Genomic DNA, 22,394 nt, shown 5'->3' with positions numbered 1-22,394 from the left:
ATTCAGATTCTTTGTCAGTTTTAAAAATCAGATTGCTTTTGGGTGTTAAGTTTATAAGATATTTGTAGGTTTTGATATTAATCCCTTATTGGATATATCATTTGCAAATATCTTCTTCCATTCAGTAGGTTGCCTTATCATTTTGTTGATGGTTTCCTTTGCTGTGCAAAAGCTTTTCATTTTGATGTAATCCCAATAGTTAATTTTTGCTTTTTTTCCTCTTCTAAGGCTTGTTTTTTTTCCTGTTTCTAAGGCCTAATGCCTATGATTTATTCTAAGAGTTTATGGTTTCAGGTCTCACATTTAGGCCTTTATTTCATTTTGTTTATTTTTGTGTAGGGTTTAGTAAGAAAGTGGTTCACTTTATTTTTTTTATAAATTTTTTTAAACGTTTATTTTTTGAGAGACACAGAGTGTGAGTGGGGGAGTGGCAGAGAGAGAGGGAGTCACAGAATCTGAAGCAGGCTCCAGGCTCTTAGCTGTCAGCACAGAGACCAACCTGGGACTCAAACTCACAAACTACAAGATCACAGCCTGAGCCGAAGTCAGACGCTTCACCAACTGAGCCATCCAGTATGTATATGTATATATATACACACACATATATATATGTATGTATGTTTTGTGTGTGTGTGTGTGTGTGTGTGAGTGTGTGTGTGTGAGAGAGAGAGAGAGGAAGGGAGGGAGGGAGAGAGAGAGAATGGAAGCAGGTGAGGGGCAGAGAGTGAGGGAAGGAGAAAGAGAATTCCAAGTAGTTTCCCAGTGTGGAGCCTGATGCCGGGCTCAAACTCACGAACCTGTGAGTTCATGACCTGAGCTGAGATCAAGAGTCAGATGCTTAACCAACTGAGCCACCCAGGTGCTGCAGTGTTTTTGTATATTTTATTTCCTCTTTGATTTCTTTGTTGATCCATTGGTTGTTTAGTAGCATGTTGTTTAGCCTCCATGTATTTGTGGTTTTTCCAGTTTGTTTTCTTATAATTGATTTCAAGTTTCATGCTGTTGTATTTGGAAAAGATGCTTGATGTGATTCCAGTCTTGCTAAAGTTATTGATACTTGTTTTGTGGACTAACATGATCTGTTCCGGAGAATGTTCCCTGTTGCAATTAAAAAAAATATTCTGTATTCTGCTATTTGTGGATGGAATATTCTGTATATATCTGTTAGGTCTAATGTATCTTTCAAAGCCAGTGTTCCTTTGTTGATTTTCTGTCTGAGTGATCTATCCATTGATTTTAAGAGTAGTGTTAAAGTCTCCTACTATAATTGTGTTACTGTCATCTTCTCCCTTTATTACTGCTAATATTTGAATAGGTGCTAAGGTGTTGTGTGCATAGATACTTAGAGTTGTTATATCCTCTTGTTGGATTAATTATCATCATGTAGTGCCCTTCTGTGTCTCTTGTTGTAGTCTGTGTTTTAAAGTCCATTTTGTCTGATATAAATATTGCTACCCTGGCCTTTTTTTTTCCCTGCTTCCATTTGCATGGAGTAAGTTTTTCCATCCTTTCACTTTCAGTCTATATGTGTCTTCAGGCCTGAACTGAGTCTCTTGTAGGCAGCATAAGATTGGTCTTATTTTTTCTAGCCATTCTGTCACTTTTTGTATTTTGATTGGAGCACTTAGTCTACTTACATTTAAAGTAATTGTTGATATATATGTACTTATTACCATTTTACATTTGTTTCATGGTTGCTTTGTAGTTTTATCTATTCTTGTTTTCTTCCCTTGCTCTCTTCCCTATGCATTGATGGATTTCTTTGGTGGCATGCTTGGATTCCTTTCTCTAATTTTTGTGTATATATTACAGGTTTTTAATTTGTGGTTACCATTGAATTTATATATAACATCTTCAGTGTGTAGCAGTCTACATTAAGTTTATGGTCACTTAAGTTTGAGCACATTCTAAAAGCACTAATTTTTACTTCCCCTCCACATTTTATGCATATAATGTCATATTTTACATCTTTTTATTTTGTGTATCCTTTGACTAATTTTTATAGATATGATTAGTTTTACCATTTTTGTGACTTAACCTCTTTACTGGCTTTATAAGTGATTAATCTATGGTTGCTCTTAACTGTGAATTTTTTTCCTTTCATAATTTTCTAATTATAGCCTTTTCTTTTTACTTAAAGAATTCTCCTTAACTCTTTCTTACAAAGCTGCTTATAAAGCTGATTTAGTTGTGATGAACTCCTGTAACTTTAGTGTATCTGAGAAACATTTTATCTCTCCTTTTTTATTGTTACTTTTTGCCATTTTACTAACTTGAGTTTAAATAAATAAATTTCAAAAATAATTCCATTTTTAATATTTTGAAGAACGGTCATACTGGTTTCCAGAACAGCTATGCCGGCATTATACAAGGGTTCCAATTTCTCCACATCCTCCATATCAGTGTTTTCTGGTTTTTTGATGTAGCCTTCTTAATGGGTTGGTATTAGTTCCTCTTTATGTTTTTTCAAATTATTATTATATTTGTAAAATTTTATTTAAATCCAAGGACATTGTAATGATGGTTTCAGGAGTAGAATTTAGTGATACATCACTTACATATAACACCCCGTGTTCATCCCAACAAGTGTCCTCTTTAATGCCTATCACCCATTTAGCCCATCCCCCTGCCCAATACCCCTCAAGCAACTCTCAGTTTGTTCTCTGTATTTAAGAGTCTCTTATGGTTTGCCTCCCTCTCTGTTTTTATCTTATTTTTCCTTCCCTTCCCCCACGTTCATCTGCTTTGTTTCTTAAATTCCTCATGTGAGTGAAATAATATATTTATCTTTCTCTGACTGACTTATTTCCTTTAGCATAATATATTCTTGTTCTATCCATGTTGCAAATGGCAAGATTTCATTCTTTTGATTGCCAAGTAGTATTCCATTGTCCATTGTGTATGTGTGTGTGTGTGTGTGTGTGTGTGTATACATACCATATCTTTATTTATTCAACAGTTGATGGACATATGGGCTCTTTCCATACTTTGTATTGTTGATAGTGCTGCTCTAAATATTGGGATGCCTGTGCCCCTTTGAATAAGCATTTCTGTATCCTTTGGATAAAAATCTAGAGTTGTTAATTTTAGCCATTCTGACAGGAGTGAGGTGGTATCTCATTGTGGTTTTACATATCTCATTGATTTGTGTTTCTCTGATGATGAGTGATATTGAGCATCTTTTCATGTGTCTGTTTGCCATCTGTATCTCTTCTTTGGAAATGGGTCTTTTCATGTCTTTTGCTCATTTCTTCACTGGATTATTTGTTTTTTTGGTGTTGAGTGTGGTAAGTTCTTTACATATTTTGGCTTCTAACCCTTTATCTGATACATCATTTGCAACTACTTCTCCCATTCTGTCAGTTGCCTTTTATTTGTTGATTGTTTCCTTGGCTGTGCAGAAGCTTTTTATCTTGATGAGATTCCAGTAGTTAATTTTTGCTTTTATTTCCCTTGCCTCTGGAGATGTGCTGAGTAAGAAGTTGCTGAGGCCCAGGTCAAAGAGGTTTTTGCCTGCTTTCTCCTTGAGGATTTTGATGGCTTCCTGTCTTACATTTAGGTCTTTCATCCATTTTGAGTTTATTTCTGTGTATGGTGTAAGAAAGTGGTCCAGGTTCATTCTTCTGCATTTCGCTGTCCAGTTTTCCCAACACCATTTGCTGAAGAGATTGTCTTTTTCCACTGGATATTCTTTCCTGCTTTGTTGAACATTAGTTGGCCATATATTTGTGGGTCCATTTCTAGGTTCTCTATTCTATTCCAGTGATCTATGTGTTTGTTTTTGGACTAGTACCTATATACTGTCTTGATGATTACAGCTTTGTAATACAGCTTGAATTCCGGAATTGTGATGCCTCTAGTTTTGATTTTCTTTTTCAACATTACTTTGCCTATCCTGGATGTTTTCTGGTTCCATACAAATTTTAGAATTGTTTGTTCTAGCTCTGTGAAGAATGCTGGTGGCATTTTGATAGGGATTGCATTGAATGTGTAGATTGCTTTGGGCAGCATTGGCATTTTAACAATATTTTTCTTCTAATCCATGAGCATGGAATGTTTTTCCACTTCTTTGTGTCTTCTTCAATTTCTTTCATAAGCTTTCTATAGTTTTCAGCATACAGATCATTTACCTCTTTGGTTATGTTTATTCCTAGTTATGTTATAGGTTTTTTTTTTTGCAATTGTAAATGGGATAGATTCCTTGATATCTCTTTCTGTTGCTTCATTATTGGTATATAGAAATGCAACCGATTTCTGTACATTGATTTTATATCCTGTGACTTTGCTGAATTCATATATCAGCTCTAGTAGTTTTTTGGTGGAGTATTTTGGGTCTTCCACATAGAATGCCATGTGACTTATTAAAAAGGAATGAAATTCGAGTATAGGAGTCCCAGAAGATGAAGAGAAAGAAAAAGGGACCATTTATGTGACCAAATTATAGCTGAAAACTTTCTTAATCTGGGGAAGGACACAGACATCAAAATTCAAGAAGCACAGAGAACTCCCATTAGATTCAACAAAAGCTGACCATCACCAAGTCACCATAGTCAAATTCACAAAATACACATACAAGGAAAGAATCCTGAAAGCAACAAGGGAAAAAAGTCCTTAACTTACAAGGGAAGATAGATCAGGTTTGCAGCATATCTGTCCACAGAAAGTTGGCAGGCCAAAAATGAGTGGCAAGATATATTCAATATGCTGAATGGGAAAAATATGCAGCCAAAAATTCTTTATCCAGCAAGGCTGTCATTCAAAATAGAAGGAGAGATAAAGAATTTCCTAGATAACAAAAACTAACAAGAGTTTGTGACCACTAAATCAGCCCTGCAAGATATTGTAAGGGGGACTCTGGAGAAAAATAAAAATAAAACAAAGAAGACCAAAAGTAACAAAGACTAGAAAGGACTAGAGAACATTATCAGAAACACCAACTCTACAGGCAACACAATATCTTTCCATAATCACTCTAATTGTAAATGGCCTAAATGCTCCAATTAAAAGACATAGGGTTTCAGAATAGATAAAAAAACAAGACTCATCGATATGCTGCCTACAAGAGACTCATTTTAGACCTAAAGAGACCTGCAGATTGAAAGTGAGGGGATGGAGAACTATCATGTTAATGGATGTCAAAAGATGGGGCACCTGGGTGGCTCAGTTGGTTAAGTGGCTGAAACTTGGTTTCAGCTCACGTCAGGGTCTCATGTTTTATGAATTTGAGCCCCGCATCAGGCTCTGTGCTGATAGCATGGAGCCTGCTTGGGATTCTTTCTCCCTCTGTACCCCTCTCCTGCTTGCTCTCTCTCTCTCTCTCTCAAAATAAATAAAAATAAACCTAAAAAAAAAAAAAAGCCAGAGTAGCTATACTTATATCAGACAAACTAGATTTTAAGACAAAGATGAAGTGTAACAAGTGATAAAGAAGGGAATTATGTCATAATTAAGGGGTCTGTCCATCAAGAAGAGCTAACAATTGTAAATATTTATTCCCCCAACTTGAAAGAACCCAAATGTATACATCAATTAAGCATAAACATAAAGAAATTCATTGATAATAATGCCATAATAGTAGGGGACTTTAACACCCCATTTACAGTAATGGGCAGATCATATAAGCAAAAAATCAACAAGGAAATTATGGTTTTGAATGACACACGGGACCAAATGGACTTAACAGATAAATTCATAACATTCCATCTTAAAGCAGTAGAATACACATTCTTTTGGAGTGCACATGGAACATTCTACAGAATAGATCACATACTACGTCATAAATTAGCCCTCAAGAAGTACAAAAAGATTGATATCATACCAGGCATATTTTCAGAACACAATGCTATGAAACTTGAAATCAACCACAAGAAAAATCTGGAAAGACCAAGAATACTTCCAGATTAAAGAACATTCTAGTAAAGAATGAATGACTTGACCAAGAAATTAAAGAGGAAATTAAAAAGTACATGGAAGCCAATGGAAATGAAAACATTACAGTCCAAAACCTCTGGGATGCAGCAAAGGTAGTCATAAGAGGAAAGTATATACCAATCCAGGCCTTCCTAAAGAAGGAAGAAGTGTCTCAAATACTCAACCTAACCTTACACCTAAAGAAGCCAGAAAAAGAACAGCAAATAAAGCCCAAAATCAGCAGAAGAAAGGAAATAATAAAGATTAGAGAAGAAATTAATGATATCAAAATAAAAAAACCAGAACAGATCAACAAACCAGGAGCTGGTTCTTAGAAAGAATTAACAAAACTGATAAACCCCTAGCCAGATTTATCACAAAGAAAAGGAAAGGACCAAACTAAATAAATCACAAATGAAAGAGGAGAGATCACAACCAGCATCTCAGAAATACAAAGGATAATAAGAGAATATTATGAACAACTTATACCAACAAATTGGGCCATCTGGAAGAAATGGACAAATTCCTAGAAACATATAAACTACCAAAACTGAAACAGGAAGAAATCTAAAATTTGAAAAGACCCATAACCAAGAAAGAAGTCCAGGGCCAGGTGGCTTTCCAGGAGTATTTACCAAACATTTAAAGAAGAGTTAATACTTATTCTTTTGAAGCTGTTCCAAAAAATAGAAACGGAAGGAAAAGTTTCAAACACATTCTATGAGGCCAGCATTACCTTGATTCTAAAACCAAAGACCCCACTAAAAAGGAGAACGCATGATCATGTGGGATTTATTCCTGGGATGCCGGGCTGGTTTAATATCCACAAATCAATCATTGTGAGTCATCACATTAATAAAAGAAAGGATAAGGACCGCATGATCCACTCAATAGATGCAGAAAAAGCATTTGACAAAATAGAGCATCCTTTCTTGATAAAAACCCTCAAGAAAGTAGGGATGGAAGGAACATACCTCAACATCATAAAGACCATGTATGAAAGACCCACCACTATCACCCTCAATGGGGAAAAACTGAGAGCTTTCCCCCTAAGATCAGGAACACGACAGGGATATCCACTCTCACCACTGTTGTTCAAAGTAGTGTTCAAAGTACTAGCCTAAGCAGTTAGACAACAAAAATAAATAAAAAGCATCAAAATTGTCAAGAAAGAAGTCGAACTTTCACTCTTCACAGTTCTTTAAATGTTTGGTGGAATTCACCAGTGAAGTCATTGGGTCTAGGACTTTATTTTGGGATATTTTTGGCTAATGATTCAGTCTCCTTACTCATTATAGATATATTCACATTTTTTCATTCTTCATGATTCAGTCTTGGTAGGTTCTGTGTTTTTAGGAATTTGTCCATTTCATCTATGTTACCAAATTTGTTGGGGGTAAAAAGTTCATAGTACTCTCTTATTTTTTTTTATTTCTATCAAATTGGTAGTAATATCCCTAGTTTCATTTCTGATTTCAGTACTTTGAGTCTTTTTTATTAGTTCATCTAACTGAATGTAATTTTGTTGATCCTATTCAAGGAAGTAACTTTTGGTTTCATTGATTTTTCCCTATAGGTTTTCTTTTCTCTAATTTACATCAGCTGTGATCTTTATTATTTTCTTTCTTTTGCTATGTTGGGTCAATTTGTTCTTTTTTTAATTCTCTGAGATATAAAGATAGGTTGTTGATTTAAGATTTTTATTTTTTTAATATAAGCATTTATAGCTATAAATTTCTCCCTTGTACCGCTTTTGCTTCATCCTATGAATTTTGGTATGTTATGTTTTCATTTCCATTCATTTATAAGTATTTTCTAATTTCCCTTGTGATTTTTTGATGCATTGATTGTTTAAAAGTGTGTGGTATAATTTTTCATGAATGTGTAAATTTTCCAGTTTTGTGTTACAGACTTCTAGCTTCATCCGCTTGTGGTTGGAAAGGATAATTTGTATGGTATCTGTCTTTTTAAATGTATTGAGACTTAATCTGTGGCCTAACATATGACCTATCCTGCAAAATGTCCTATGTGCACTTGAGAATAATGTGTATGCTATTATTGTTAAGTATTCTGTATATGTCTGTATTCTGTATAGTTAGTTTCTTGTGTTAAGTCATCTATTTCCTTACTTATCTTTGATCTGGTTGTTCGTTCCATTATTGAGAGTAGGGTATTGAAGTGTCCAATTATTACTGCAAATTGGTCTGTTTCTCCCTTCAGTTCTATCAGGTTTTGCTCTGTACCTTTTCCTGGCCTGTCATTTGGTGTGTAAATGTTTATAATTGTTATATTTTCTTACTGTATTGAACCTTTTATTAATATATAGTGTCTTTCTTTGTCTCTTATTACCTTTTTTGATATAAAGCCTATATTGTCTAATGTCAGTATAGCCACCTCTGCTGATTTGGGTTACTATTTTCACAGAATATCTTTTTTCTCTTCTTTCATTTGCAATCTATCTGTATCTTTGGGTCTAAAATGAGTTTCTTGAAGACAGCATATAGTTGGATCATATGTTTTTATTTATTCTGCCAATTTAGCTGACTTGATGGTAAATTATATTTAAAAAAATTAAAACAGTTCTTGAAGCCATTTACATGGTGTATTTTGTGAGAAATTTAAATCCCTGAAAATGACAACTTGACCAGAATTGCTAGGTATTCCAATACTTATTTTCTTCTTTTCTCTATAAAGAATGCACAAGTATCTGCTGATATTTTGTGTATTGGGAAACATTTGGTTTCATTCCCTCTACTTAAGACTTGTAAAATTTTTTTACATTTGAAATTTAAATAATATTTAAATTTATTTCTTCAGTCCTTCATTTACCATTTATGAAGGCAGGTATTATGCTAAGTAATGGATATACAAAAATGAATAATACACAGTCTCTACTTTTAATTTGATTATAGTCAAGTAAAGAAGACTAATAGGAAAGCAGATAAATATAGTAGAGTGTGGTAAGTACTCTGATGAAAGTAAGTAGAGATGCTATACAGTCATGTGCTGGAGCTGGTTTATGCCAGCTCATGGAAGCCAGTTATTAAATAGTTAGAAACTTTGCAAATCTGTTTTACCAGTGGTAGCTTGAAATTGACTATGGTGGGCGTATTTATACCATGGAAATTGGCAAATGCTACAAATAGTGCTTTCTCTTTTTTCCCTAGTTTTTCTTTTTTTTCCTTAGGATATCCAGTTTACTAATACACCATTGTTGGTATAGGAGCAGAGGTATTAAATCCAGTCCTTTACCTTATTTCAACATGAACCCATTCTGCGTAGCATGTCATAAGTTGCTACAGGACCAGCTGCTTCTAGTGTTTTAGGTAACAGCCTCTCACAAACATGGTGGCTGTTACCCTTTTAGATGAGGAAAGTGAGATTAAGTCTAGATTCAGACTAAATCACCTGTGGGTTCTGTTTTTATTCCAGAGATTATAAAGCAGCTAACATCAACATCAATTTATATATCGTCAATGAGCCTTGGCTCTACTCACTGGCCTGGTGCTCCAGGATTCACTCAGTGACCACAGACAACATTCAGACCCTGAGTCAGCTAAATCACCCTTACTTCTTCATGGTGAGCTGGTTGTCCAGATTGTTCTTCCAAGTCTGTTACAGTAGGAGTCTAAGTCCCTTACCCCACACCTACATTGTCCACTGTGCAGACACCTGGGGAGCTACTTAAAAGCAGAAAGTTCTATGATATTGGAGATGAGGCATTCTCCCTTCTCTCACCCAGATCCTTCTGTGATTTGTAGGGAGAAATTAGTATTGTCATAATAATGCTGTTTACCAAATCTTCACAGTGTGTTTTTCATGCAGTATGTAATTTGTCCCTCTGAGTTACTCACTTTCATTATCTCTATGAAGAAACAAGTTTTCAGATATTAAGATTCTTGGACATGGTTGCATGATGCAAGATTCAAAATGAGGTCTGACTCCAGAGTTTTGTTACTGTAGCCCCACCTTTCTAGATGCAGTGATAGTGACAGGGGCTGTAGGAAAAAACCTGTATGTCCTGAACAAAATCCTTCTGAAAAGGAGAACCATTGTCCAGCCACCTAGCTTAATTGCCCCTCCTAGCCCTGCTACTGCTTATTGCCAGAGGTTTGGGGACCTGAATACTTGGGTTATAATCCCAGCTAAATCCTATCTCTTACTATCTGTGGAAACAGCCCTGGCTAACCAGTTAACTGCTGCAGAGCTTGTTTTTCTGATCTGTGTACAGTAGGTTGACTGAGTGGAACACAATAGTGTATGAGAGAAAACAGCTTAATTTCTCTCCATTGACTCTTTAAACTGCCCTGTGAGGTAGGCTTTCCCTGCTCCTGAATGAAATCTTACTCCAGTCCCACAACTTTTCTAGTCACTCTTAGGTAATTTTTAAATTTTACTTTCAGTCACCAAAAAGACTCAATTCAGAATAAAAGTGTCCAGTTGAGAGTAAAAACCCAGACTCCAAGTTGCCTTGAAAGGTAAACCTTTAGGCATAGAAGCCTAACTGAGGAGAAGAATTATTTCATGTTGCCTTGTCCACACCTCCAGCCTCACTAGCCCTTGTTTAGGGTCACAACCAGAAGAAAGGAGATCAGGGTCAAGGTCACAATCTCATGGAGCTGGACTGCATTGAGGCCTTCTGGTAGCTGTGTAAAATTACTGACACCTTATTTCTTGGTAGCTTGGGCAACTTTCTGGAGATGACCCTGAAGGAAACCTTGGATGGCAGGTCCCTTGGCATAGGTGAAGCCTTGCTACTTGTCTGTCCTTGTATAATTTTCCTTCATATGTGTACTATATGTTTTTCTAACATTTTCTTTTAAAAAATTGATTACAAAGTAAATCTGTTAATTATATGAAATTTAATCATTACAAAAATACATAAATCCGAAAGCAACACCCCACTCCGTAATCCTATCCCCTAAGTCGGTAATGTTTCAAAGTTGTCCCTTTCCATATATTAAATTAAGTTTTATTAAATAAAGCTTTTTATTTTAATACTTGAATTAATACTATTTGAATTGATAATAAATTCATGTGATTCAAAATTCAAAAACTATAAAGTTTTCTTTTATGCCTTTCTCCTATGCCTGGCTTTTTTAAAAGGACCCATCGCCTCTTTGTTCAGGAAAATCCAAATCTTGGCTCTACCACTTACTGTGTAAATTTGGAAATGTTAGTTAACCTGTCTGTGCCTCAGTTTATTTATTAGTAAATTAGGGATAATGATAGTACAACAGAAGTATTTTTATCCACCATAGTCTAGTCTGATCACTGGTCTGTTAATTGAAAAAGTTAAAGTGGGAAATCTATCTATCTATCTATCTATCTATCTATCTATTTATCTATTTCACAGTCAATCAGCCTTTACTACTTAAAAACAGACAGCTGAAATGTAGTGCCTCAAACAAATATTTTTTTGTTATATCCTTTATGATAGCTCAATGGTCTTCTGGTCTGAGCCAGCTTGGTCTAGGATGGCCGCATTCTTATGTCTAGTGTCTTACCTGGGATGACTGATGTCTCTGTTCATGTTGTCAGTCATCCTCAAGGAGGCCAGCTTGAGCATGTTCACCTGGTGGCAGTGGATTCCCAGCTGCAAGAGAGGTCAAGCCCTAATGCACATGCAGTTTTCAGGATTTTTTAGGTGTGATATTTGCTAATGTTCCGTTGGCCAAAGAAAATTACATGGCCAAATCTAGATTCAAGGTGGAATAGTGGAGAAATAGACTTCATTTCTTGATGGGGAGGAACAGCAAAATCACATTGCACACAGACCTGCATTTTGGGAAGAATGTTGTGGTCATATTTATAAACAATCTGTCACATACATACTTCACACATTTTATTTTAATTTAAAATATTCATTTACCTTGTAACAGAGAGTCAAGGTCTTTGAGGTTACTTTAGCTGATTGAATACTGTATTCACTTGCTTATTTAAATGCTGAATAAACCAGCTATGACCTCTAAGTTTTGTTTCTTTAAACAACAAAGTCATTGGGAGAAACAGTCTGAATGAGGGATTTACCCAGATTTTCATAATCCTTTTACCCTAGTCTCTCACAGTGATTCACTTACACCTCATTCAGTTGCAGTTTATTTTTTAATGACCTGTTCTTTCTTCATTGAGATTTTCAAAGCATTGGCTTAGTTTTCTTAAAAATGACATACTTCTTTTTCACTTAGATTTAAGTGACATTTAATTACACTGCACAGTTATAACAAGTACAACTGTTCTAAGCCATTTAAGGAGAAAGAACGATTGATTCTTTTTAAGGATTTTTTTAAGGTTTATTTATTTTGAGAGGGAGACAGAGGGAGAGGGAGAGAGAGAGAGACAGACAGACAGACAGACAACAGCAGGGGAGGGACAGAGAGAGAGAATCCCAAGCAGGCTCCAAGCTGTCAGCAGAGCCAGACGCAGGACTCGATCCCATGAACTGGGAGATCGTGACCTGAGCCAAAATCAAGAGTTAGACACTTAACCAACTGAGCTACTCAGGCGCCCAAGAACGACTGATTCTTAGTAAATGGACAGCTCGCCTGGTGGGAATTCTGTAGCAGGCCAAGCTATCAGTCAGTTTCCCAGAGGGGATTAAGAGCCTGGGTTTAGTGGAAGTTGGTTAAATGTTTTCTACTGTACCTGCTTAGTGGGCTGTGGTGAGGATGAAGTGTGAAAACACTTTTAAAGTGCTTAGAATACTTCCTTAGCTCTTATGATGCTAATTAATTAATTGTTAGTTGTTGTCATCATGACCATTAGTGTTACTGTCATTATTAATGTTAGTATTCACTCCACAGAAAGACCCTGGGATAAGGTGAGGAATGGCTCAAGAAAAAAAAAGTCCCAGACCCAACAGAGAGGGAACAATGGAGTTGGAAAGGGAGGATCAAATCAGGGAATTACAAAACTCACACAAGAGGACCAAGGAGATGGAGCTCTGGGTAATGGGTGATTCAGGCAAGGAGCATGGAGAAGGGGGCACATTAGCTAAGGGGGTGTTCTAATTTCAGCATACTTATTTGAAACATGACGATTTAGAACAAAAATTCCTAGATTCTAGCTCACAGTCCAGTTGCTTCAGCGTCATCCGAGAAGCTGATGAAAATGCAGAAATGGTAGTTTCTGAGATATGTAGTGAGACCTAGGACCCTGTATTACTCCAAGGTGTCCAGGTATGCTCGGATGTGCAGCCAGATTTGGGAAGCAGTACTATGAAAACACAGAGGGGTAGAAGTCAAGAAACTTGAGCTATATGGAGTCCTAGGTCCAGAATAGACTTGCTATGTGACTTCTCTGGGACTCCTCTGAGGGTTAAGGGAGATAAAGAGTATGAAGTGCTTTGTCCCGTGTAGAGTCCCCTGCACATCTAAGGGGTGATAGGATATCAGCAGGTACTCTCTCTGTTTGAGACCACCACATCAGTCAAAGTTTCTTTACCTGCTCAGCCTTTCCCCTGCTCTTCCCCCAACCCAGGCAGGAGAGCATAGGACGTGGCCCATGTGATCTGAAATCCTTTCCAACTGTAGTTTTTTAAACTGTTTTGTTTTCTGTTTTGCAGACACCAGGTTACTATATGTTCATGTGGCTTCTCATGGATAGTGTTTCTGCAGTTCTCATTTTTGCCATATTTTATTTTCATTGGTAAGCATATAGTTGCTATTTTAAATGAATTTTTCCCAAGATAAAAGTGTAAATAGTTCTTATGTAAAGTTCAGAAAAAAACACTTAGACTCTTCCTGTAATTCCACGTGGCAGGCTCTCAGGAAGACAGTGTTTGTACTTTGAACCTGTCATTTCTTCTCATGCTGCCTGTAGCTCCTCACACCCTTTCTGCCACCTCAACACAGGACGATAGTCTAAGGATATGGACTCTCACTGAAGCCTAGTCAAATCCTGTTACTACAGATTCATTATAGACCAGTTAGAAAAGGACAAGGGTTGAAGGTTGTACAGAACAAGTGCCTCAACTTCCCACCTTCCATGAAACAAAGCAGGTTCACAAACTGGGAAGCCCGGGTTGTAGCCCTGGTTATGGTCCTCAGTTGCTGGGTGAACTGCTTCTTTCTAGGCTATAGTCTTATTATCTGTCCAAGATGACATTTGAGAATCCTTGCAGGGCAAATGCTATAGGATTGCAAGATTCAAGGTGGGAAAGGGAACATCCAGGTAGCAGAATTTTAGCTAGAGGAGTCCATAGTTGTTTGACCTCATCATGCCCATCATTTCTTCATTTGTGAGTTATCCTTTAAAGAAGAAAGTATAAACCCTGTACTTAAGTGAGAATTTGGATAATGTTTCTTTTCTGCCTATTGCCTTGGATTATTGTCTTTTTTGGAAGAGGCCTGTGAGACTCATGGGTGGTCTGTTTCCTTCTAGGTGGAGAGAGAGCAAAAAAGAAATGTTCAATAACAGCATTCACACAGGTAAAGTCAGAGGCTTAGCCTTCTCCTGTCTCTTCATCCTTACCCGTTGCCTCCAGGATGTGGGGCCTGCTTTTCATGTCTCTGACAAGAACTGAGAGAGTCTGTGGAAAGTGGGAGGTGGGGACCAGGGATAAGTTGGGAAATATAGGCTGGAAAGCCCTTGACATCAGGCTTCATTTTGGACTTTATCCTTTGGAGTGAGGCCTCTTGGAAGACTTTGAGCATGGGTGTTTATTTGTTCACTTGTTCATATATTAATTCATCACACAGTTATTGAGTACCCCCTTTGTGCCAGGCATTCTGAGAAGGGCTGAAGATAACTGAAAGCTGTCTATGGAGGTGGCCCAAGGGAAGGGAGGGCTGACACCCAAAGAACAGTGAGGAAGGAAGCAAAAGTAGAGCAGTTGACACCATTGGTCCAGGCACCGAGGTCCAGCTACCATAGTATCTGCCATGCCGGTGAGAGATGAATGTGTTTTATGGGCCTTCATTTGTGGGTGATGTATGTTGGAGGGTGGAGGGAGAAAACTGCAGAGATCCTGAAATGCTGGACTAGAGTCTAGGCTCTGCATATAAGTAATCAAGAGATGGCAAATGAGCTTTGAACAAGGAAGCAATATGCTTAGATTTCTGTGTAAAGGGATAGAATAACGGAATACCTCTTATTTAGAAGAATAACTCAGGGACTGAGGAAGTGAGATAGGCCCAGTAAGGGGAAGGGAAGCTAGATTTTATTTTTCAGGAGGCTGTGGGGATAATAACACAGTGAGTAACTGGTTGGAAAGCCAGTGCAATGTCAAAGGAGAAGCCAGTTGGAGGCAAAGGACTGTGCGATACACAATACAGTTTTCTTCCACAGTTCCTGGAGCCTTAGGTAAAGTTGGTACAGTCACAGAATCATGAATTAATTTCATTTCTCGTGGATAGTGGTGAAGATCCTGAAACACCGTGCACCAGCTGGCAGAGGGTTGAACTGATAGAATACTTTAAGAGTTGCAGGAATGGATCCACAGGGACCATGAAAAACTAAGTTCAGAAACCTGAATAAATTAAGTGGAGGGCAATCGTCTTTAATACTGTGAAACTGAAGGATCAAACTAAGTTCACCCAAATCTCTTAGATCTCAGAAAGATCTTAAGTAGTTTTTGAGTTATATGGATTTTAAGATCACTCTGCTTACTGTTAATAAGTCTGAAGGTTTTATTCTAGCTACCTTATTATTTTCAGTAGTTGTATTAGTAAACTGGGACTGCTACAACTAAATACCACAATTTGGATGGCTTACACAACAGAAATTTATATTCTCAGTTCTAGAGCCTAAAAGGCCAAGATCAATGTGTGAGCAGGTTTGGTTTCTTCTGAGGCCTCTCTCCTTGGCTTGCAGGTAGCCATCTTCCTGCTGTGTCCTCATACAGCCTTATCTCTGTGCGCACACGTACACTCAGTGCCTTTCTGTGTCCACATTTTCTTTTCTCCAATCATATTGGATTAGGCCTGATTTTAATCCCTTCTTTAAAGGCCCTATTTCCAAATATAGTCCAGTTCTGAGGTACTGGGGTTTGGGGCTTCCACGTGTGAACTTGAGGGGCCCAAAATGTAGCCCAAAACAGTAATAGAGCCAGGAATTGGAAAAAACAACAACAACACATGAAAATGATGATGAAAGTATGGATGGGAGAGAAAGTTTTGAAGGAAAATTCAAAGAATGTATATGTATGAATGAAGGAAAAATTACTTAGTTAAATTGACCCCAACTCCCTACCATATTGAAATGATGATAAGAAAATAAGGTGAATAAAAAATTAAGAATTTTTCTTGTTTTTTTTTTTTTTAAAGTTTTTAGTTGTCTGTTACAGAAACCAATTTTGCCTGATCTAAGCAGAAAAAAAATGTATTGAAAGGCTGTTTGGGTGCCTCCAAGAGACAGCTAGAAGGTACAGGACCAAGTTTAGAATCAGGGAAGGTACAGGGAAGACTGAAGCCAAAACCACAGCCCAGATCCACTGGGGCTGAAGAGAATAGAACCCCAGACACTAAGTACAGTATCACATCTTGCACCACAACAACCTCCAGGATGGGCATGTACTGGTGCAACTGCTGCTGCCACCATAAGGCATTCATCTTTCTAGCTTTAGGATGTATTTTTCAACACTGTAAAGAAGTCAGTCCTTTGTCTTCTGCCTCATATAGTTTCTTATGAAAGGTCTTACCAAAAAAAAAAAAAAAAAAAAAAAAGTCTCCCGTTTTATCTTTGTTCCTCTACTTGTAATATGTCCTTTTTCTCTAGCTGCTTTTTAAGATTGTTCTTTTTATTACTGGTTTTCAATAATTTGATTATGGTTTACTTTGTTGTATATGAGTATGTGTGTGTCTATCTATCCTGCTTGGGGTTCGCTGAACTTTTAGATCAGTCAGTATAATTTTCATCAAATTGATACATTTTCAGTCTTCATTTTTTCAAATATTTTCTTGCTCCTACCCTCTTCTGGGGTTCCCAATTACATAGATATGAGAAAGTTTGATATTATCCCATTGGTTGCTGAGACTCTGTTTGTTGTTATTTGTAGCCTATTAATTTCTCTGCTTCCTCTTGAGTAGATTCTATTTCTATATATGTTAGTTTTTTATTGCTGTGTAACAAATTGCTGCAAACCTAGCAGCTTAAAATAATACAAATTTATCATCTCACAGTTTCTGTGGGCCATGGGTTCAGGCATGGATTAATAGGGTCCTCTACTTAAGAGTCTCCCAGGCTAAAATCAAGGTATCAGCCTAGACTACAATCTCATCTGAGACTAGTTGTTGGAAGAATTTAATTCCTTACTGAATTGTAAGTGGTAGAACTGAAGTTGTTTTGTTTCCTTGATGACTGTTGGCAGGGTTTGCTCTGAGTTCCTAGAGTCCACCTTCAGGTCGCAGCCATATGGCCCTCTGACAACATGGCAGCTTACTTATTCAAAATCAGCAGGAGAATATCTTATAGCAGATAGATTCAGGAAAAAGAGACCAAAGGAAGTAAAATAACATACAAAACAAACAGAAAACAAGTTGACACATGATAGTCTTAAATCCAACCATTTATTAATTACATAAAATATAAATGGAGCAGATACATCGAAGTAGGGATTGTCAGACTGGATAGAAAAAAGCAGGACCTAACCATATGTTGTCTACAAAAGAAATATTTAAGGGGCGCCTGGGTGACTCATTTAAGCGTCTAACTTTGGCTCAGGTCATGATCTCACCATCAGTGAGTTTAAGCTCCACGTCAGGTTCTGTGCTGACAGCTCGGAGCCTGAAGCCTGCTTCAAATTCTGTGTCTCCCTCTCTCTCTGCCCCTCCGCTGCCCCTGCTCTGTCTCTCTCAAAATAAAATAAAAACATAAAAGTTTTTTTTAAAGAAATATTTAAATAGACAACAAAAGATTAAAAATGAAAGAATGGGAAAATGATATGGCATTGAAAAACAGTAAGCATAAGATATAACATCTGAAAAAAATAGACTTCAAAACATGGAGCGTTACTGGAAGCAAAGATTTCATAAGTGATGAAAAGGTCAGTATAGCAAGAAGGCATTATAATTAGAGCTCTGTATAAACTTCATACATGAAACAAAAACTGAAAGAGAGAAATAATGCTTGGGCATTTTAACATTCCTCTCTCAGTCCCTGCAAGAACAATGAAACACAAAAAATAAAATCAGAAAGGTTATTGAAGTCTGAACAACACTTACAGCCACATGGACCTAACTGACATAAAACATTATACACAACTGCAGACTATATAATATTTTCAAATGTACATGGCATATTGCCAAAATAGACCACATGACAGGCCATAAAACAAGTCTCAATACATAAATTTAAGAAGACTGAAATCTTAAAGTATGCTCTGTGACCATAACAAAATTAAATTAGAAATGAGCTTTAATATGGGAATGCAAGCTGGTGTACCCACTCTGGAAAGCAGTATGGAGGTTCCTCAAAAAACTAAAAATAGACTACCCTACGACCCAGCAATTGCACTACTAAGCATCTATCCACAGGATACATGTGTGCTGTTTCGAAGGGACACATGCACCCTCATGTTTATAGCAGCACTATCGACAATAGCCAAAGTATGGAAAGAGCCCAAATGTCCATCGATGGATGAATGGCTAAAGAAGAAATGGTATATCTATACAATGGAGTATTGCTCAGCAATCAAAAAGAATGAAATCCTGCCACTTGCAACTACATGGATGGAACCGGAGGGTATTGTGCTAAGTGAAATTAGTCAGAGTAAGACAAAAATCATATGACTTCACTCCTATGAGGACTTTAAGAGACAAAACAGATGAACATAAGGGAAGGGAAATAAAAATAATATAAAAACAGGGAGAGGGACAAAACAGAAGAGACTCATAAATATGGAGAACAAACTGAGGGTTACGGGAGGGGTTGTGGGAGGAGGGATTGGCTAAATGGGTAAGAGGCACTAAGGAATCTACTCCTGAAATCATTGTTGCACTATATGCTAACTAATTTGGATGTAAATTTTAAAAAATTAAATTAAAAAAAGAAATGAGCTTTAGTAAAATACTAGGTAAGTCTCTAAATGTTGGAAATTAATGTATTTCTAAACATCAAGTTGATTTATCAAGGGATAAATCACAAGAGAAATTAGAAAATATTTTAAAGGGTAATGCATATACAATAGTAAAATTTGTGGGGTAAAACCAAAGCAGGACTTGGAAATTTGTAACTTTAAATTTTAGAATGAAGAAAGCTTAACATTGATAAGGTTTCTACCTCAAGAATCTAGAAAAAGAAGAATAAATTTTTCCCCAAGTAAAAGGAAGGAAAGAATAAAGATAGCAGGAATCAATGAAATAGAAGATACCCCAAAAATAGAGAAAATGAAAAAAAGTAAAAGTTAATTTTTTTATTTTTTATTAAATATATGAAATTTATTGTCAAATTGGTTTCCATACAACACCCAGTGCTCATCCCAAAAGGTGCCCTCCTCAATACCCATCACCCATCCTCTCCTCCCTCCCACTCCCCATCAACCCTTAGTTTGTTCTCAGTTCTCAACAGTCTCTTATGCTTTGGCTCTCTCCCACTCTAACCTCCTTTTTTTCCCCTCCCCCTCCCCCATGGGTTCCTGTTAAGTTTCTCAGAATCCACATAAGAGTGAAAACATATGGTATCTGTCTTTCTCTGTATGGCTTATTTCACTTAGCATCACACTCTCCAGTTCCATCCACGTTGCTACAAAGGGCCATATTTCGTTCTTTCTCATTGCCCTGTAGTACTCCATTATGTATATAAACCACAATTTCTTTATCCATTCATCAGTTGATGGACATTTAGGCTCTTTCCATCATTTGGCTATTGTTGAGAGTGCTGCTATAAACATTGGGGTACAAGTGCCCCTATGCATCAGCACTCCTGTATCCCTTGGGTAAATTCCTAGCAGTGCTACTGCTGGGTCATAGGGTAGGTCTATTTTTAATTTTTTGAGGAACCTCCACACTGTTTTCCAGAGCGGCTGCACCAGTTTGCATTCCCACCAACGGTGCAAGAGGGTTCCCGTTTCTCCACATTCTTGCCAGCATCTATAGTCTCCTGATTTGTTCATTTTGGCCACTCTGACTGGCGTGAGGTGATACCTGAGTGTGGTTTTGATTTGTATTTCCCTGATAAGGAGCGACGCTGAACATCTTTTCATGTGCCTGTTGGCCATCCGGATGTCTTCTTTAGAGAAGTGTCTATTCATGTTTTCTGCCCATTTCTTCACTGGGTTATTTGTTTTTCGGGTGTGGAGTTTGGTGAGCTCTTTATACATTTTGGATACTAGCCCTTTGTCCGATATGTCATTTGCAAATATCTTTTCCCATTCCGTTGGTTGCCTTTTAGTTTTGTTGATTGTTTCCTTTGCTGTGCAGAAGCTTTTTTTCTTCATGAGGTCCCAATAGTTCATTTTTGCTTTTAATTCCCTTGCCTTTGGGGAGGTGTCAAGTAAGAAATTGCTGTGGCTGAGGTCAGAGAGGTCTTTTCCTGTTTTCTCCTCTAGGACTTTGATGGTTTCCTGTCTCACATTCAGGTCCTTTATCCATTTTGAGTTTATTTTTGTGAATGGTGTGAGAAAGTGGTCTAGTTTCAACCTTCTGCATGTTGCTGTCCAGTTCTCCCAGCACCATTTGTTAAAGAGACTGTCTTTTTTCCATTGGATGTTCTTTCCTGCTTTGTCAAAGACTCGTTGGCCATACATTTGTGGGTCTAGTTCTGGGGTTTCTATTCTATTTCATTGGTCTATGTGTCTGTTTTTGTGCCAATACCATGCTGTCTTAATGATTACTGCTTTGTAGTAGAGGCTAAAGTCTGGGATTGTGATGCCTCCTGCTTTGGTCTTCTTCAAAATTACTTTGGCTATTCGGGGCCTTTTGTGGTTCCATATGCATTTTAAGAGTCCTTGTTCTAGCTTTGAGAAGAATGCTGGTGCAATTTTGATTGGGATTGCATTGAATGTGTAGATAGCTTTGGGTGGTATTGACATTTTGACAATATTTATTCTTCCAACCCACGAGCGTGGAATGTTTTTCCATTTCTTTGTGTCTTCTTCAATTTCCTTCATAAGCTTTCTATTGTTTTCAGCTTACAGATCTTTTACATCTTTGGTTAGATTTATTCCTAGGTATTTTATGCTTCTTGGTGCAATTGTGAATGGGATCAGTTTCTTTATTTGTCTTTCTGTTGCTTCATTATTAGTGTATAAGAATGCAGCTGATTTCTGTACATTGATTTTGTATCCTGCAACTTTGCTGAATTCATGTAACAGTTCTAGCAGACTTTTGGTGGAGTCTATCAGATTTTCCATGTATAATATGTCATCTGCAAAAAGTGAAAGCTTAACTTCATCTTTGCCAATTTTGGTGCCTTTGATTTCCTTTTGTTGTCTGCTGATGCTGGAACTTCCAACACTATGTTAACAGCAGTGAGAGTGGACATCCCTGTCGTGTTCTTGATCTCAGGGGAAAAGCTCTCAGTTTTTCCCCATTGAGGATGATGTTACCTGTGGGCTTTTCATAAATGGCTTTTATGATGTTTAAGTATGTTCTTCTATCCCGACTTTCTCGAGGGTTTTTATTAAGAAAGGATGCTGAATTTTGTCAAATGCTTTTTCTGCATTGATTGACAGAATCATATAGTTCTTATCTCTTCTTTTATTAATGTGATGTATCACGTTGATTGATTTGCGAATGTTGAACCAGCCCTGTATCCTAGGAATGAATCCCACTTGATCATGGTGAATAATTTTTATATGCTGTTGAATTCGATTTGCTAGTATCTTATTGAGAATTTTTGCATCCATATTCATCAGGGATATTGGCCTATAGTTCTCTTTTTTTACTGGGTCTCTGTCTGGTTTAGGAATCAAAGAAATACTGGCTTCATAGAATGAGTCTGGAAGTTTTCCTTCCCTTTCTATTTCTTGGAATAGCTTGAGAAGGGTAGGTATTATCTCTGCTTAAACGTCTGGCAGAACTCCCCTGGGAAGCCATCTGGTCCTGGACTCTTATTTGTTGGGAGATTTTTGATAACTGATTCAATTTCTTCGCTGGTTATGGGTCTGTTCAAGCTTTCTCTTTCCTCCTGATTGAGTTTTGGAAGTGTGTGGGTGTTTAGAAATTTGTCCATTTCTTTCAGGTTGTCCAGTTTGTTGGCATATAGTTTTTCATAGTATTCCCTGATAATTGCTTGTATTTCTGAGGGATTGGTTGTAATAATTCCATTTTCATTCATGATTTTATCTATTTGGGTCATCTCCCTTTTATTTTTGAGAAGCATGGCTAGAGGTTTATCAATTTTGTTTATCTTTTCAAAAAACCAACTCTTGGTTTCCTTGATCTGCTCTACAGTTTTTTTAGATTCTATATTGTTTATTTCTGCTCTGATCTTTATTATTTCTCTTCTACTTCTGGGTTTAGGGTGTCTTTTCTGTTCTGCTTCTATTTCCTTTAGGTGTTCTGTTAGATTTTGTATTTGGGATTTTTCTTGTTTTGAGATAGGCC

The 22,394-nt window shown here is 37.1% G+C and overlaps 1 protein-coding gene across 4 annotated transcripts in view; it reads left to right on the top strand.

Moving 5' to 3' along the window:
- The window catches only part of GDPD4 (glycerophosphodiester phosphodiesterase domain containing 4), a 179,749-nt gene that overhangs the window by 120,695 nt on the left and 36,660 nt on the right, over positions 1–22,394 (top strand). For all 4 annotated transcript variants that reach the window (XM_086678387.1, XM_086678386.1, XM_086678388.1 and 1 more), the window contains 3 exons: positions 9,343–9,490; positions 13,475–13,557; positions 14,293–14,339. In XM_086678387.1, coding sequence (XP_086534513.1) covers positions 9,343–9,490; positions 13,475–13,557; positions 14,293–14,339 — 278 coding nt within the window. The remainder of the gene's footprint in view (positions 1–9,342; positions 9,491–13,474; positions 13,558–14,292; positions 14,340–22,394) is intronic.

This window comes from Puma concolor, chromosome D1 (assembly GCF_028749965.1).
Source record: "Puma concolor isolate L17-30 chromosome D1, mPumCon1.1.hap2, whole genome shotgun sequence".
Lineage (NCBI taxonomy): Eukaryota > Metazoa > Chordata > Mammalia > Carnivora > Felidae > Puma > Puma concolor.
The sequence above is the reverse complement of the archived record's forward strand: the minus strand, read 5'-3'. Positions and strand labels throughout refer to the sequence as shown.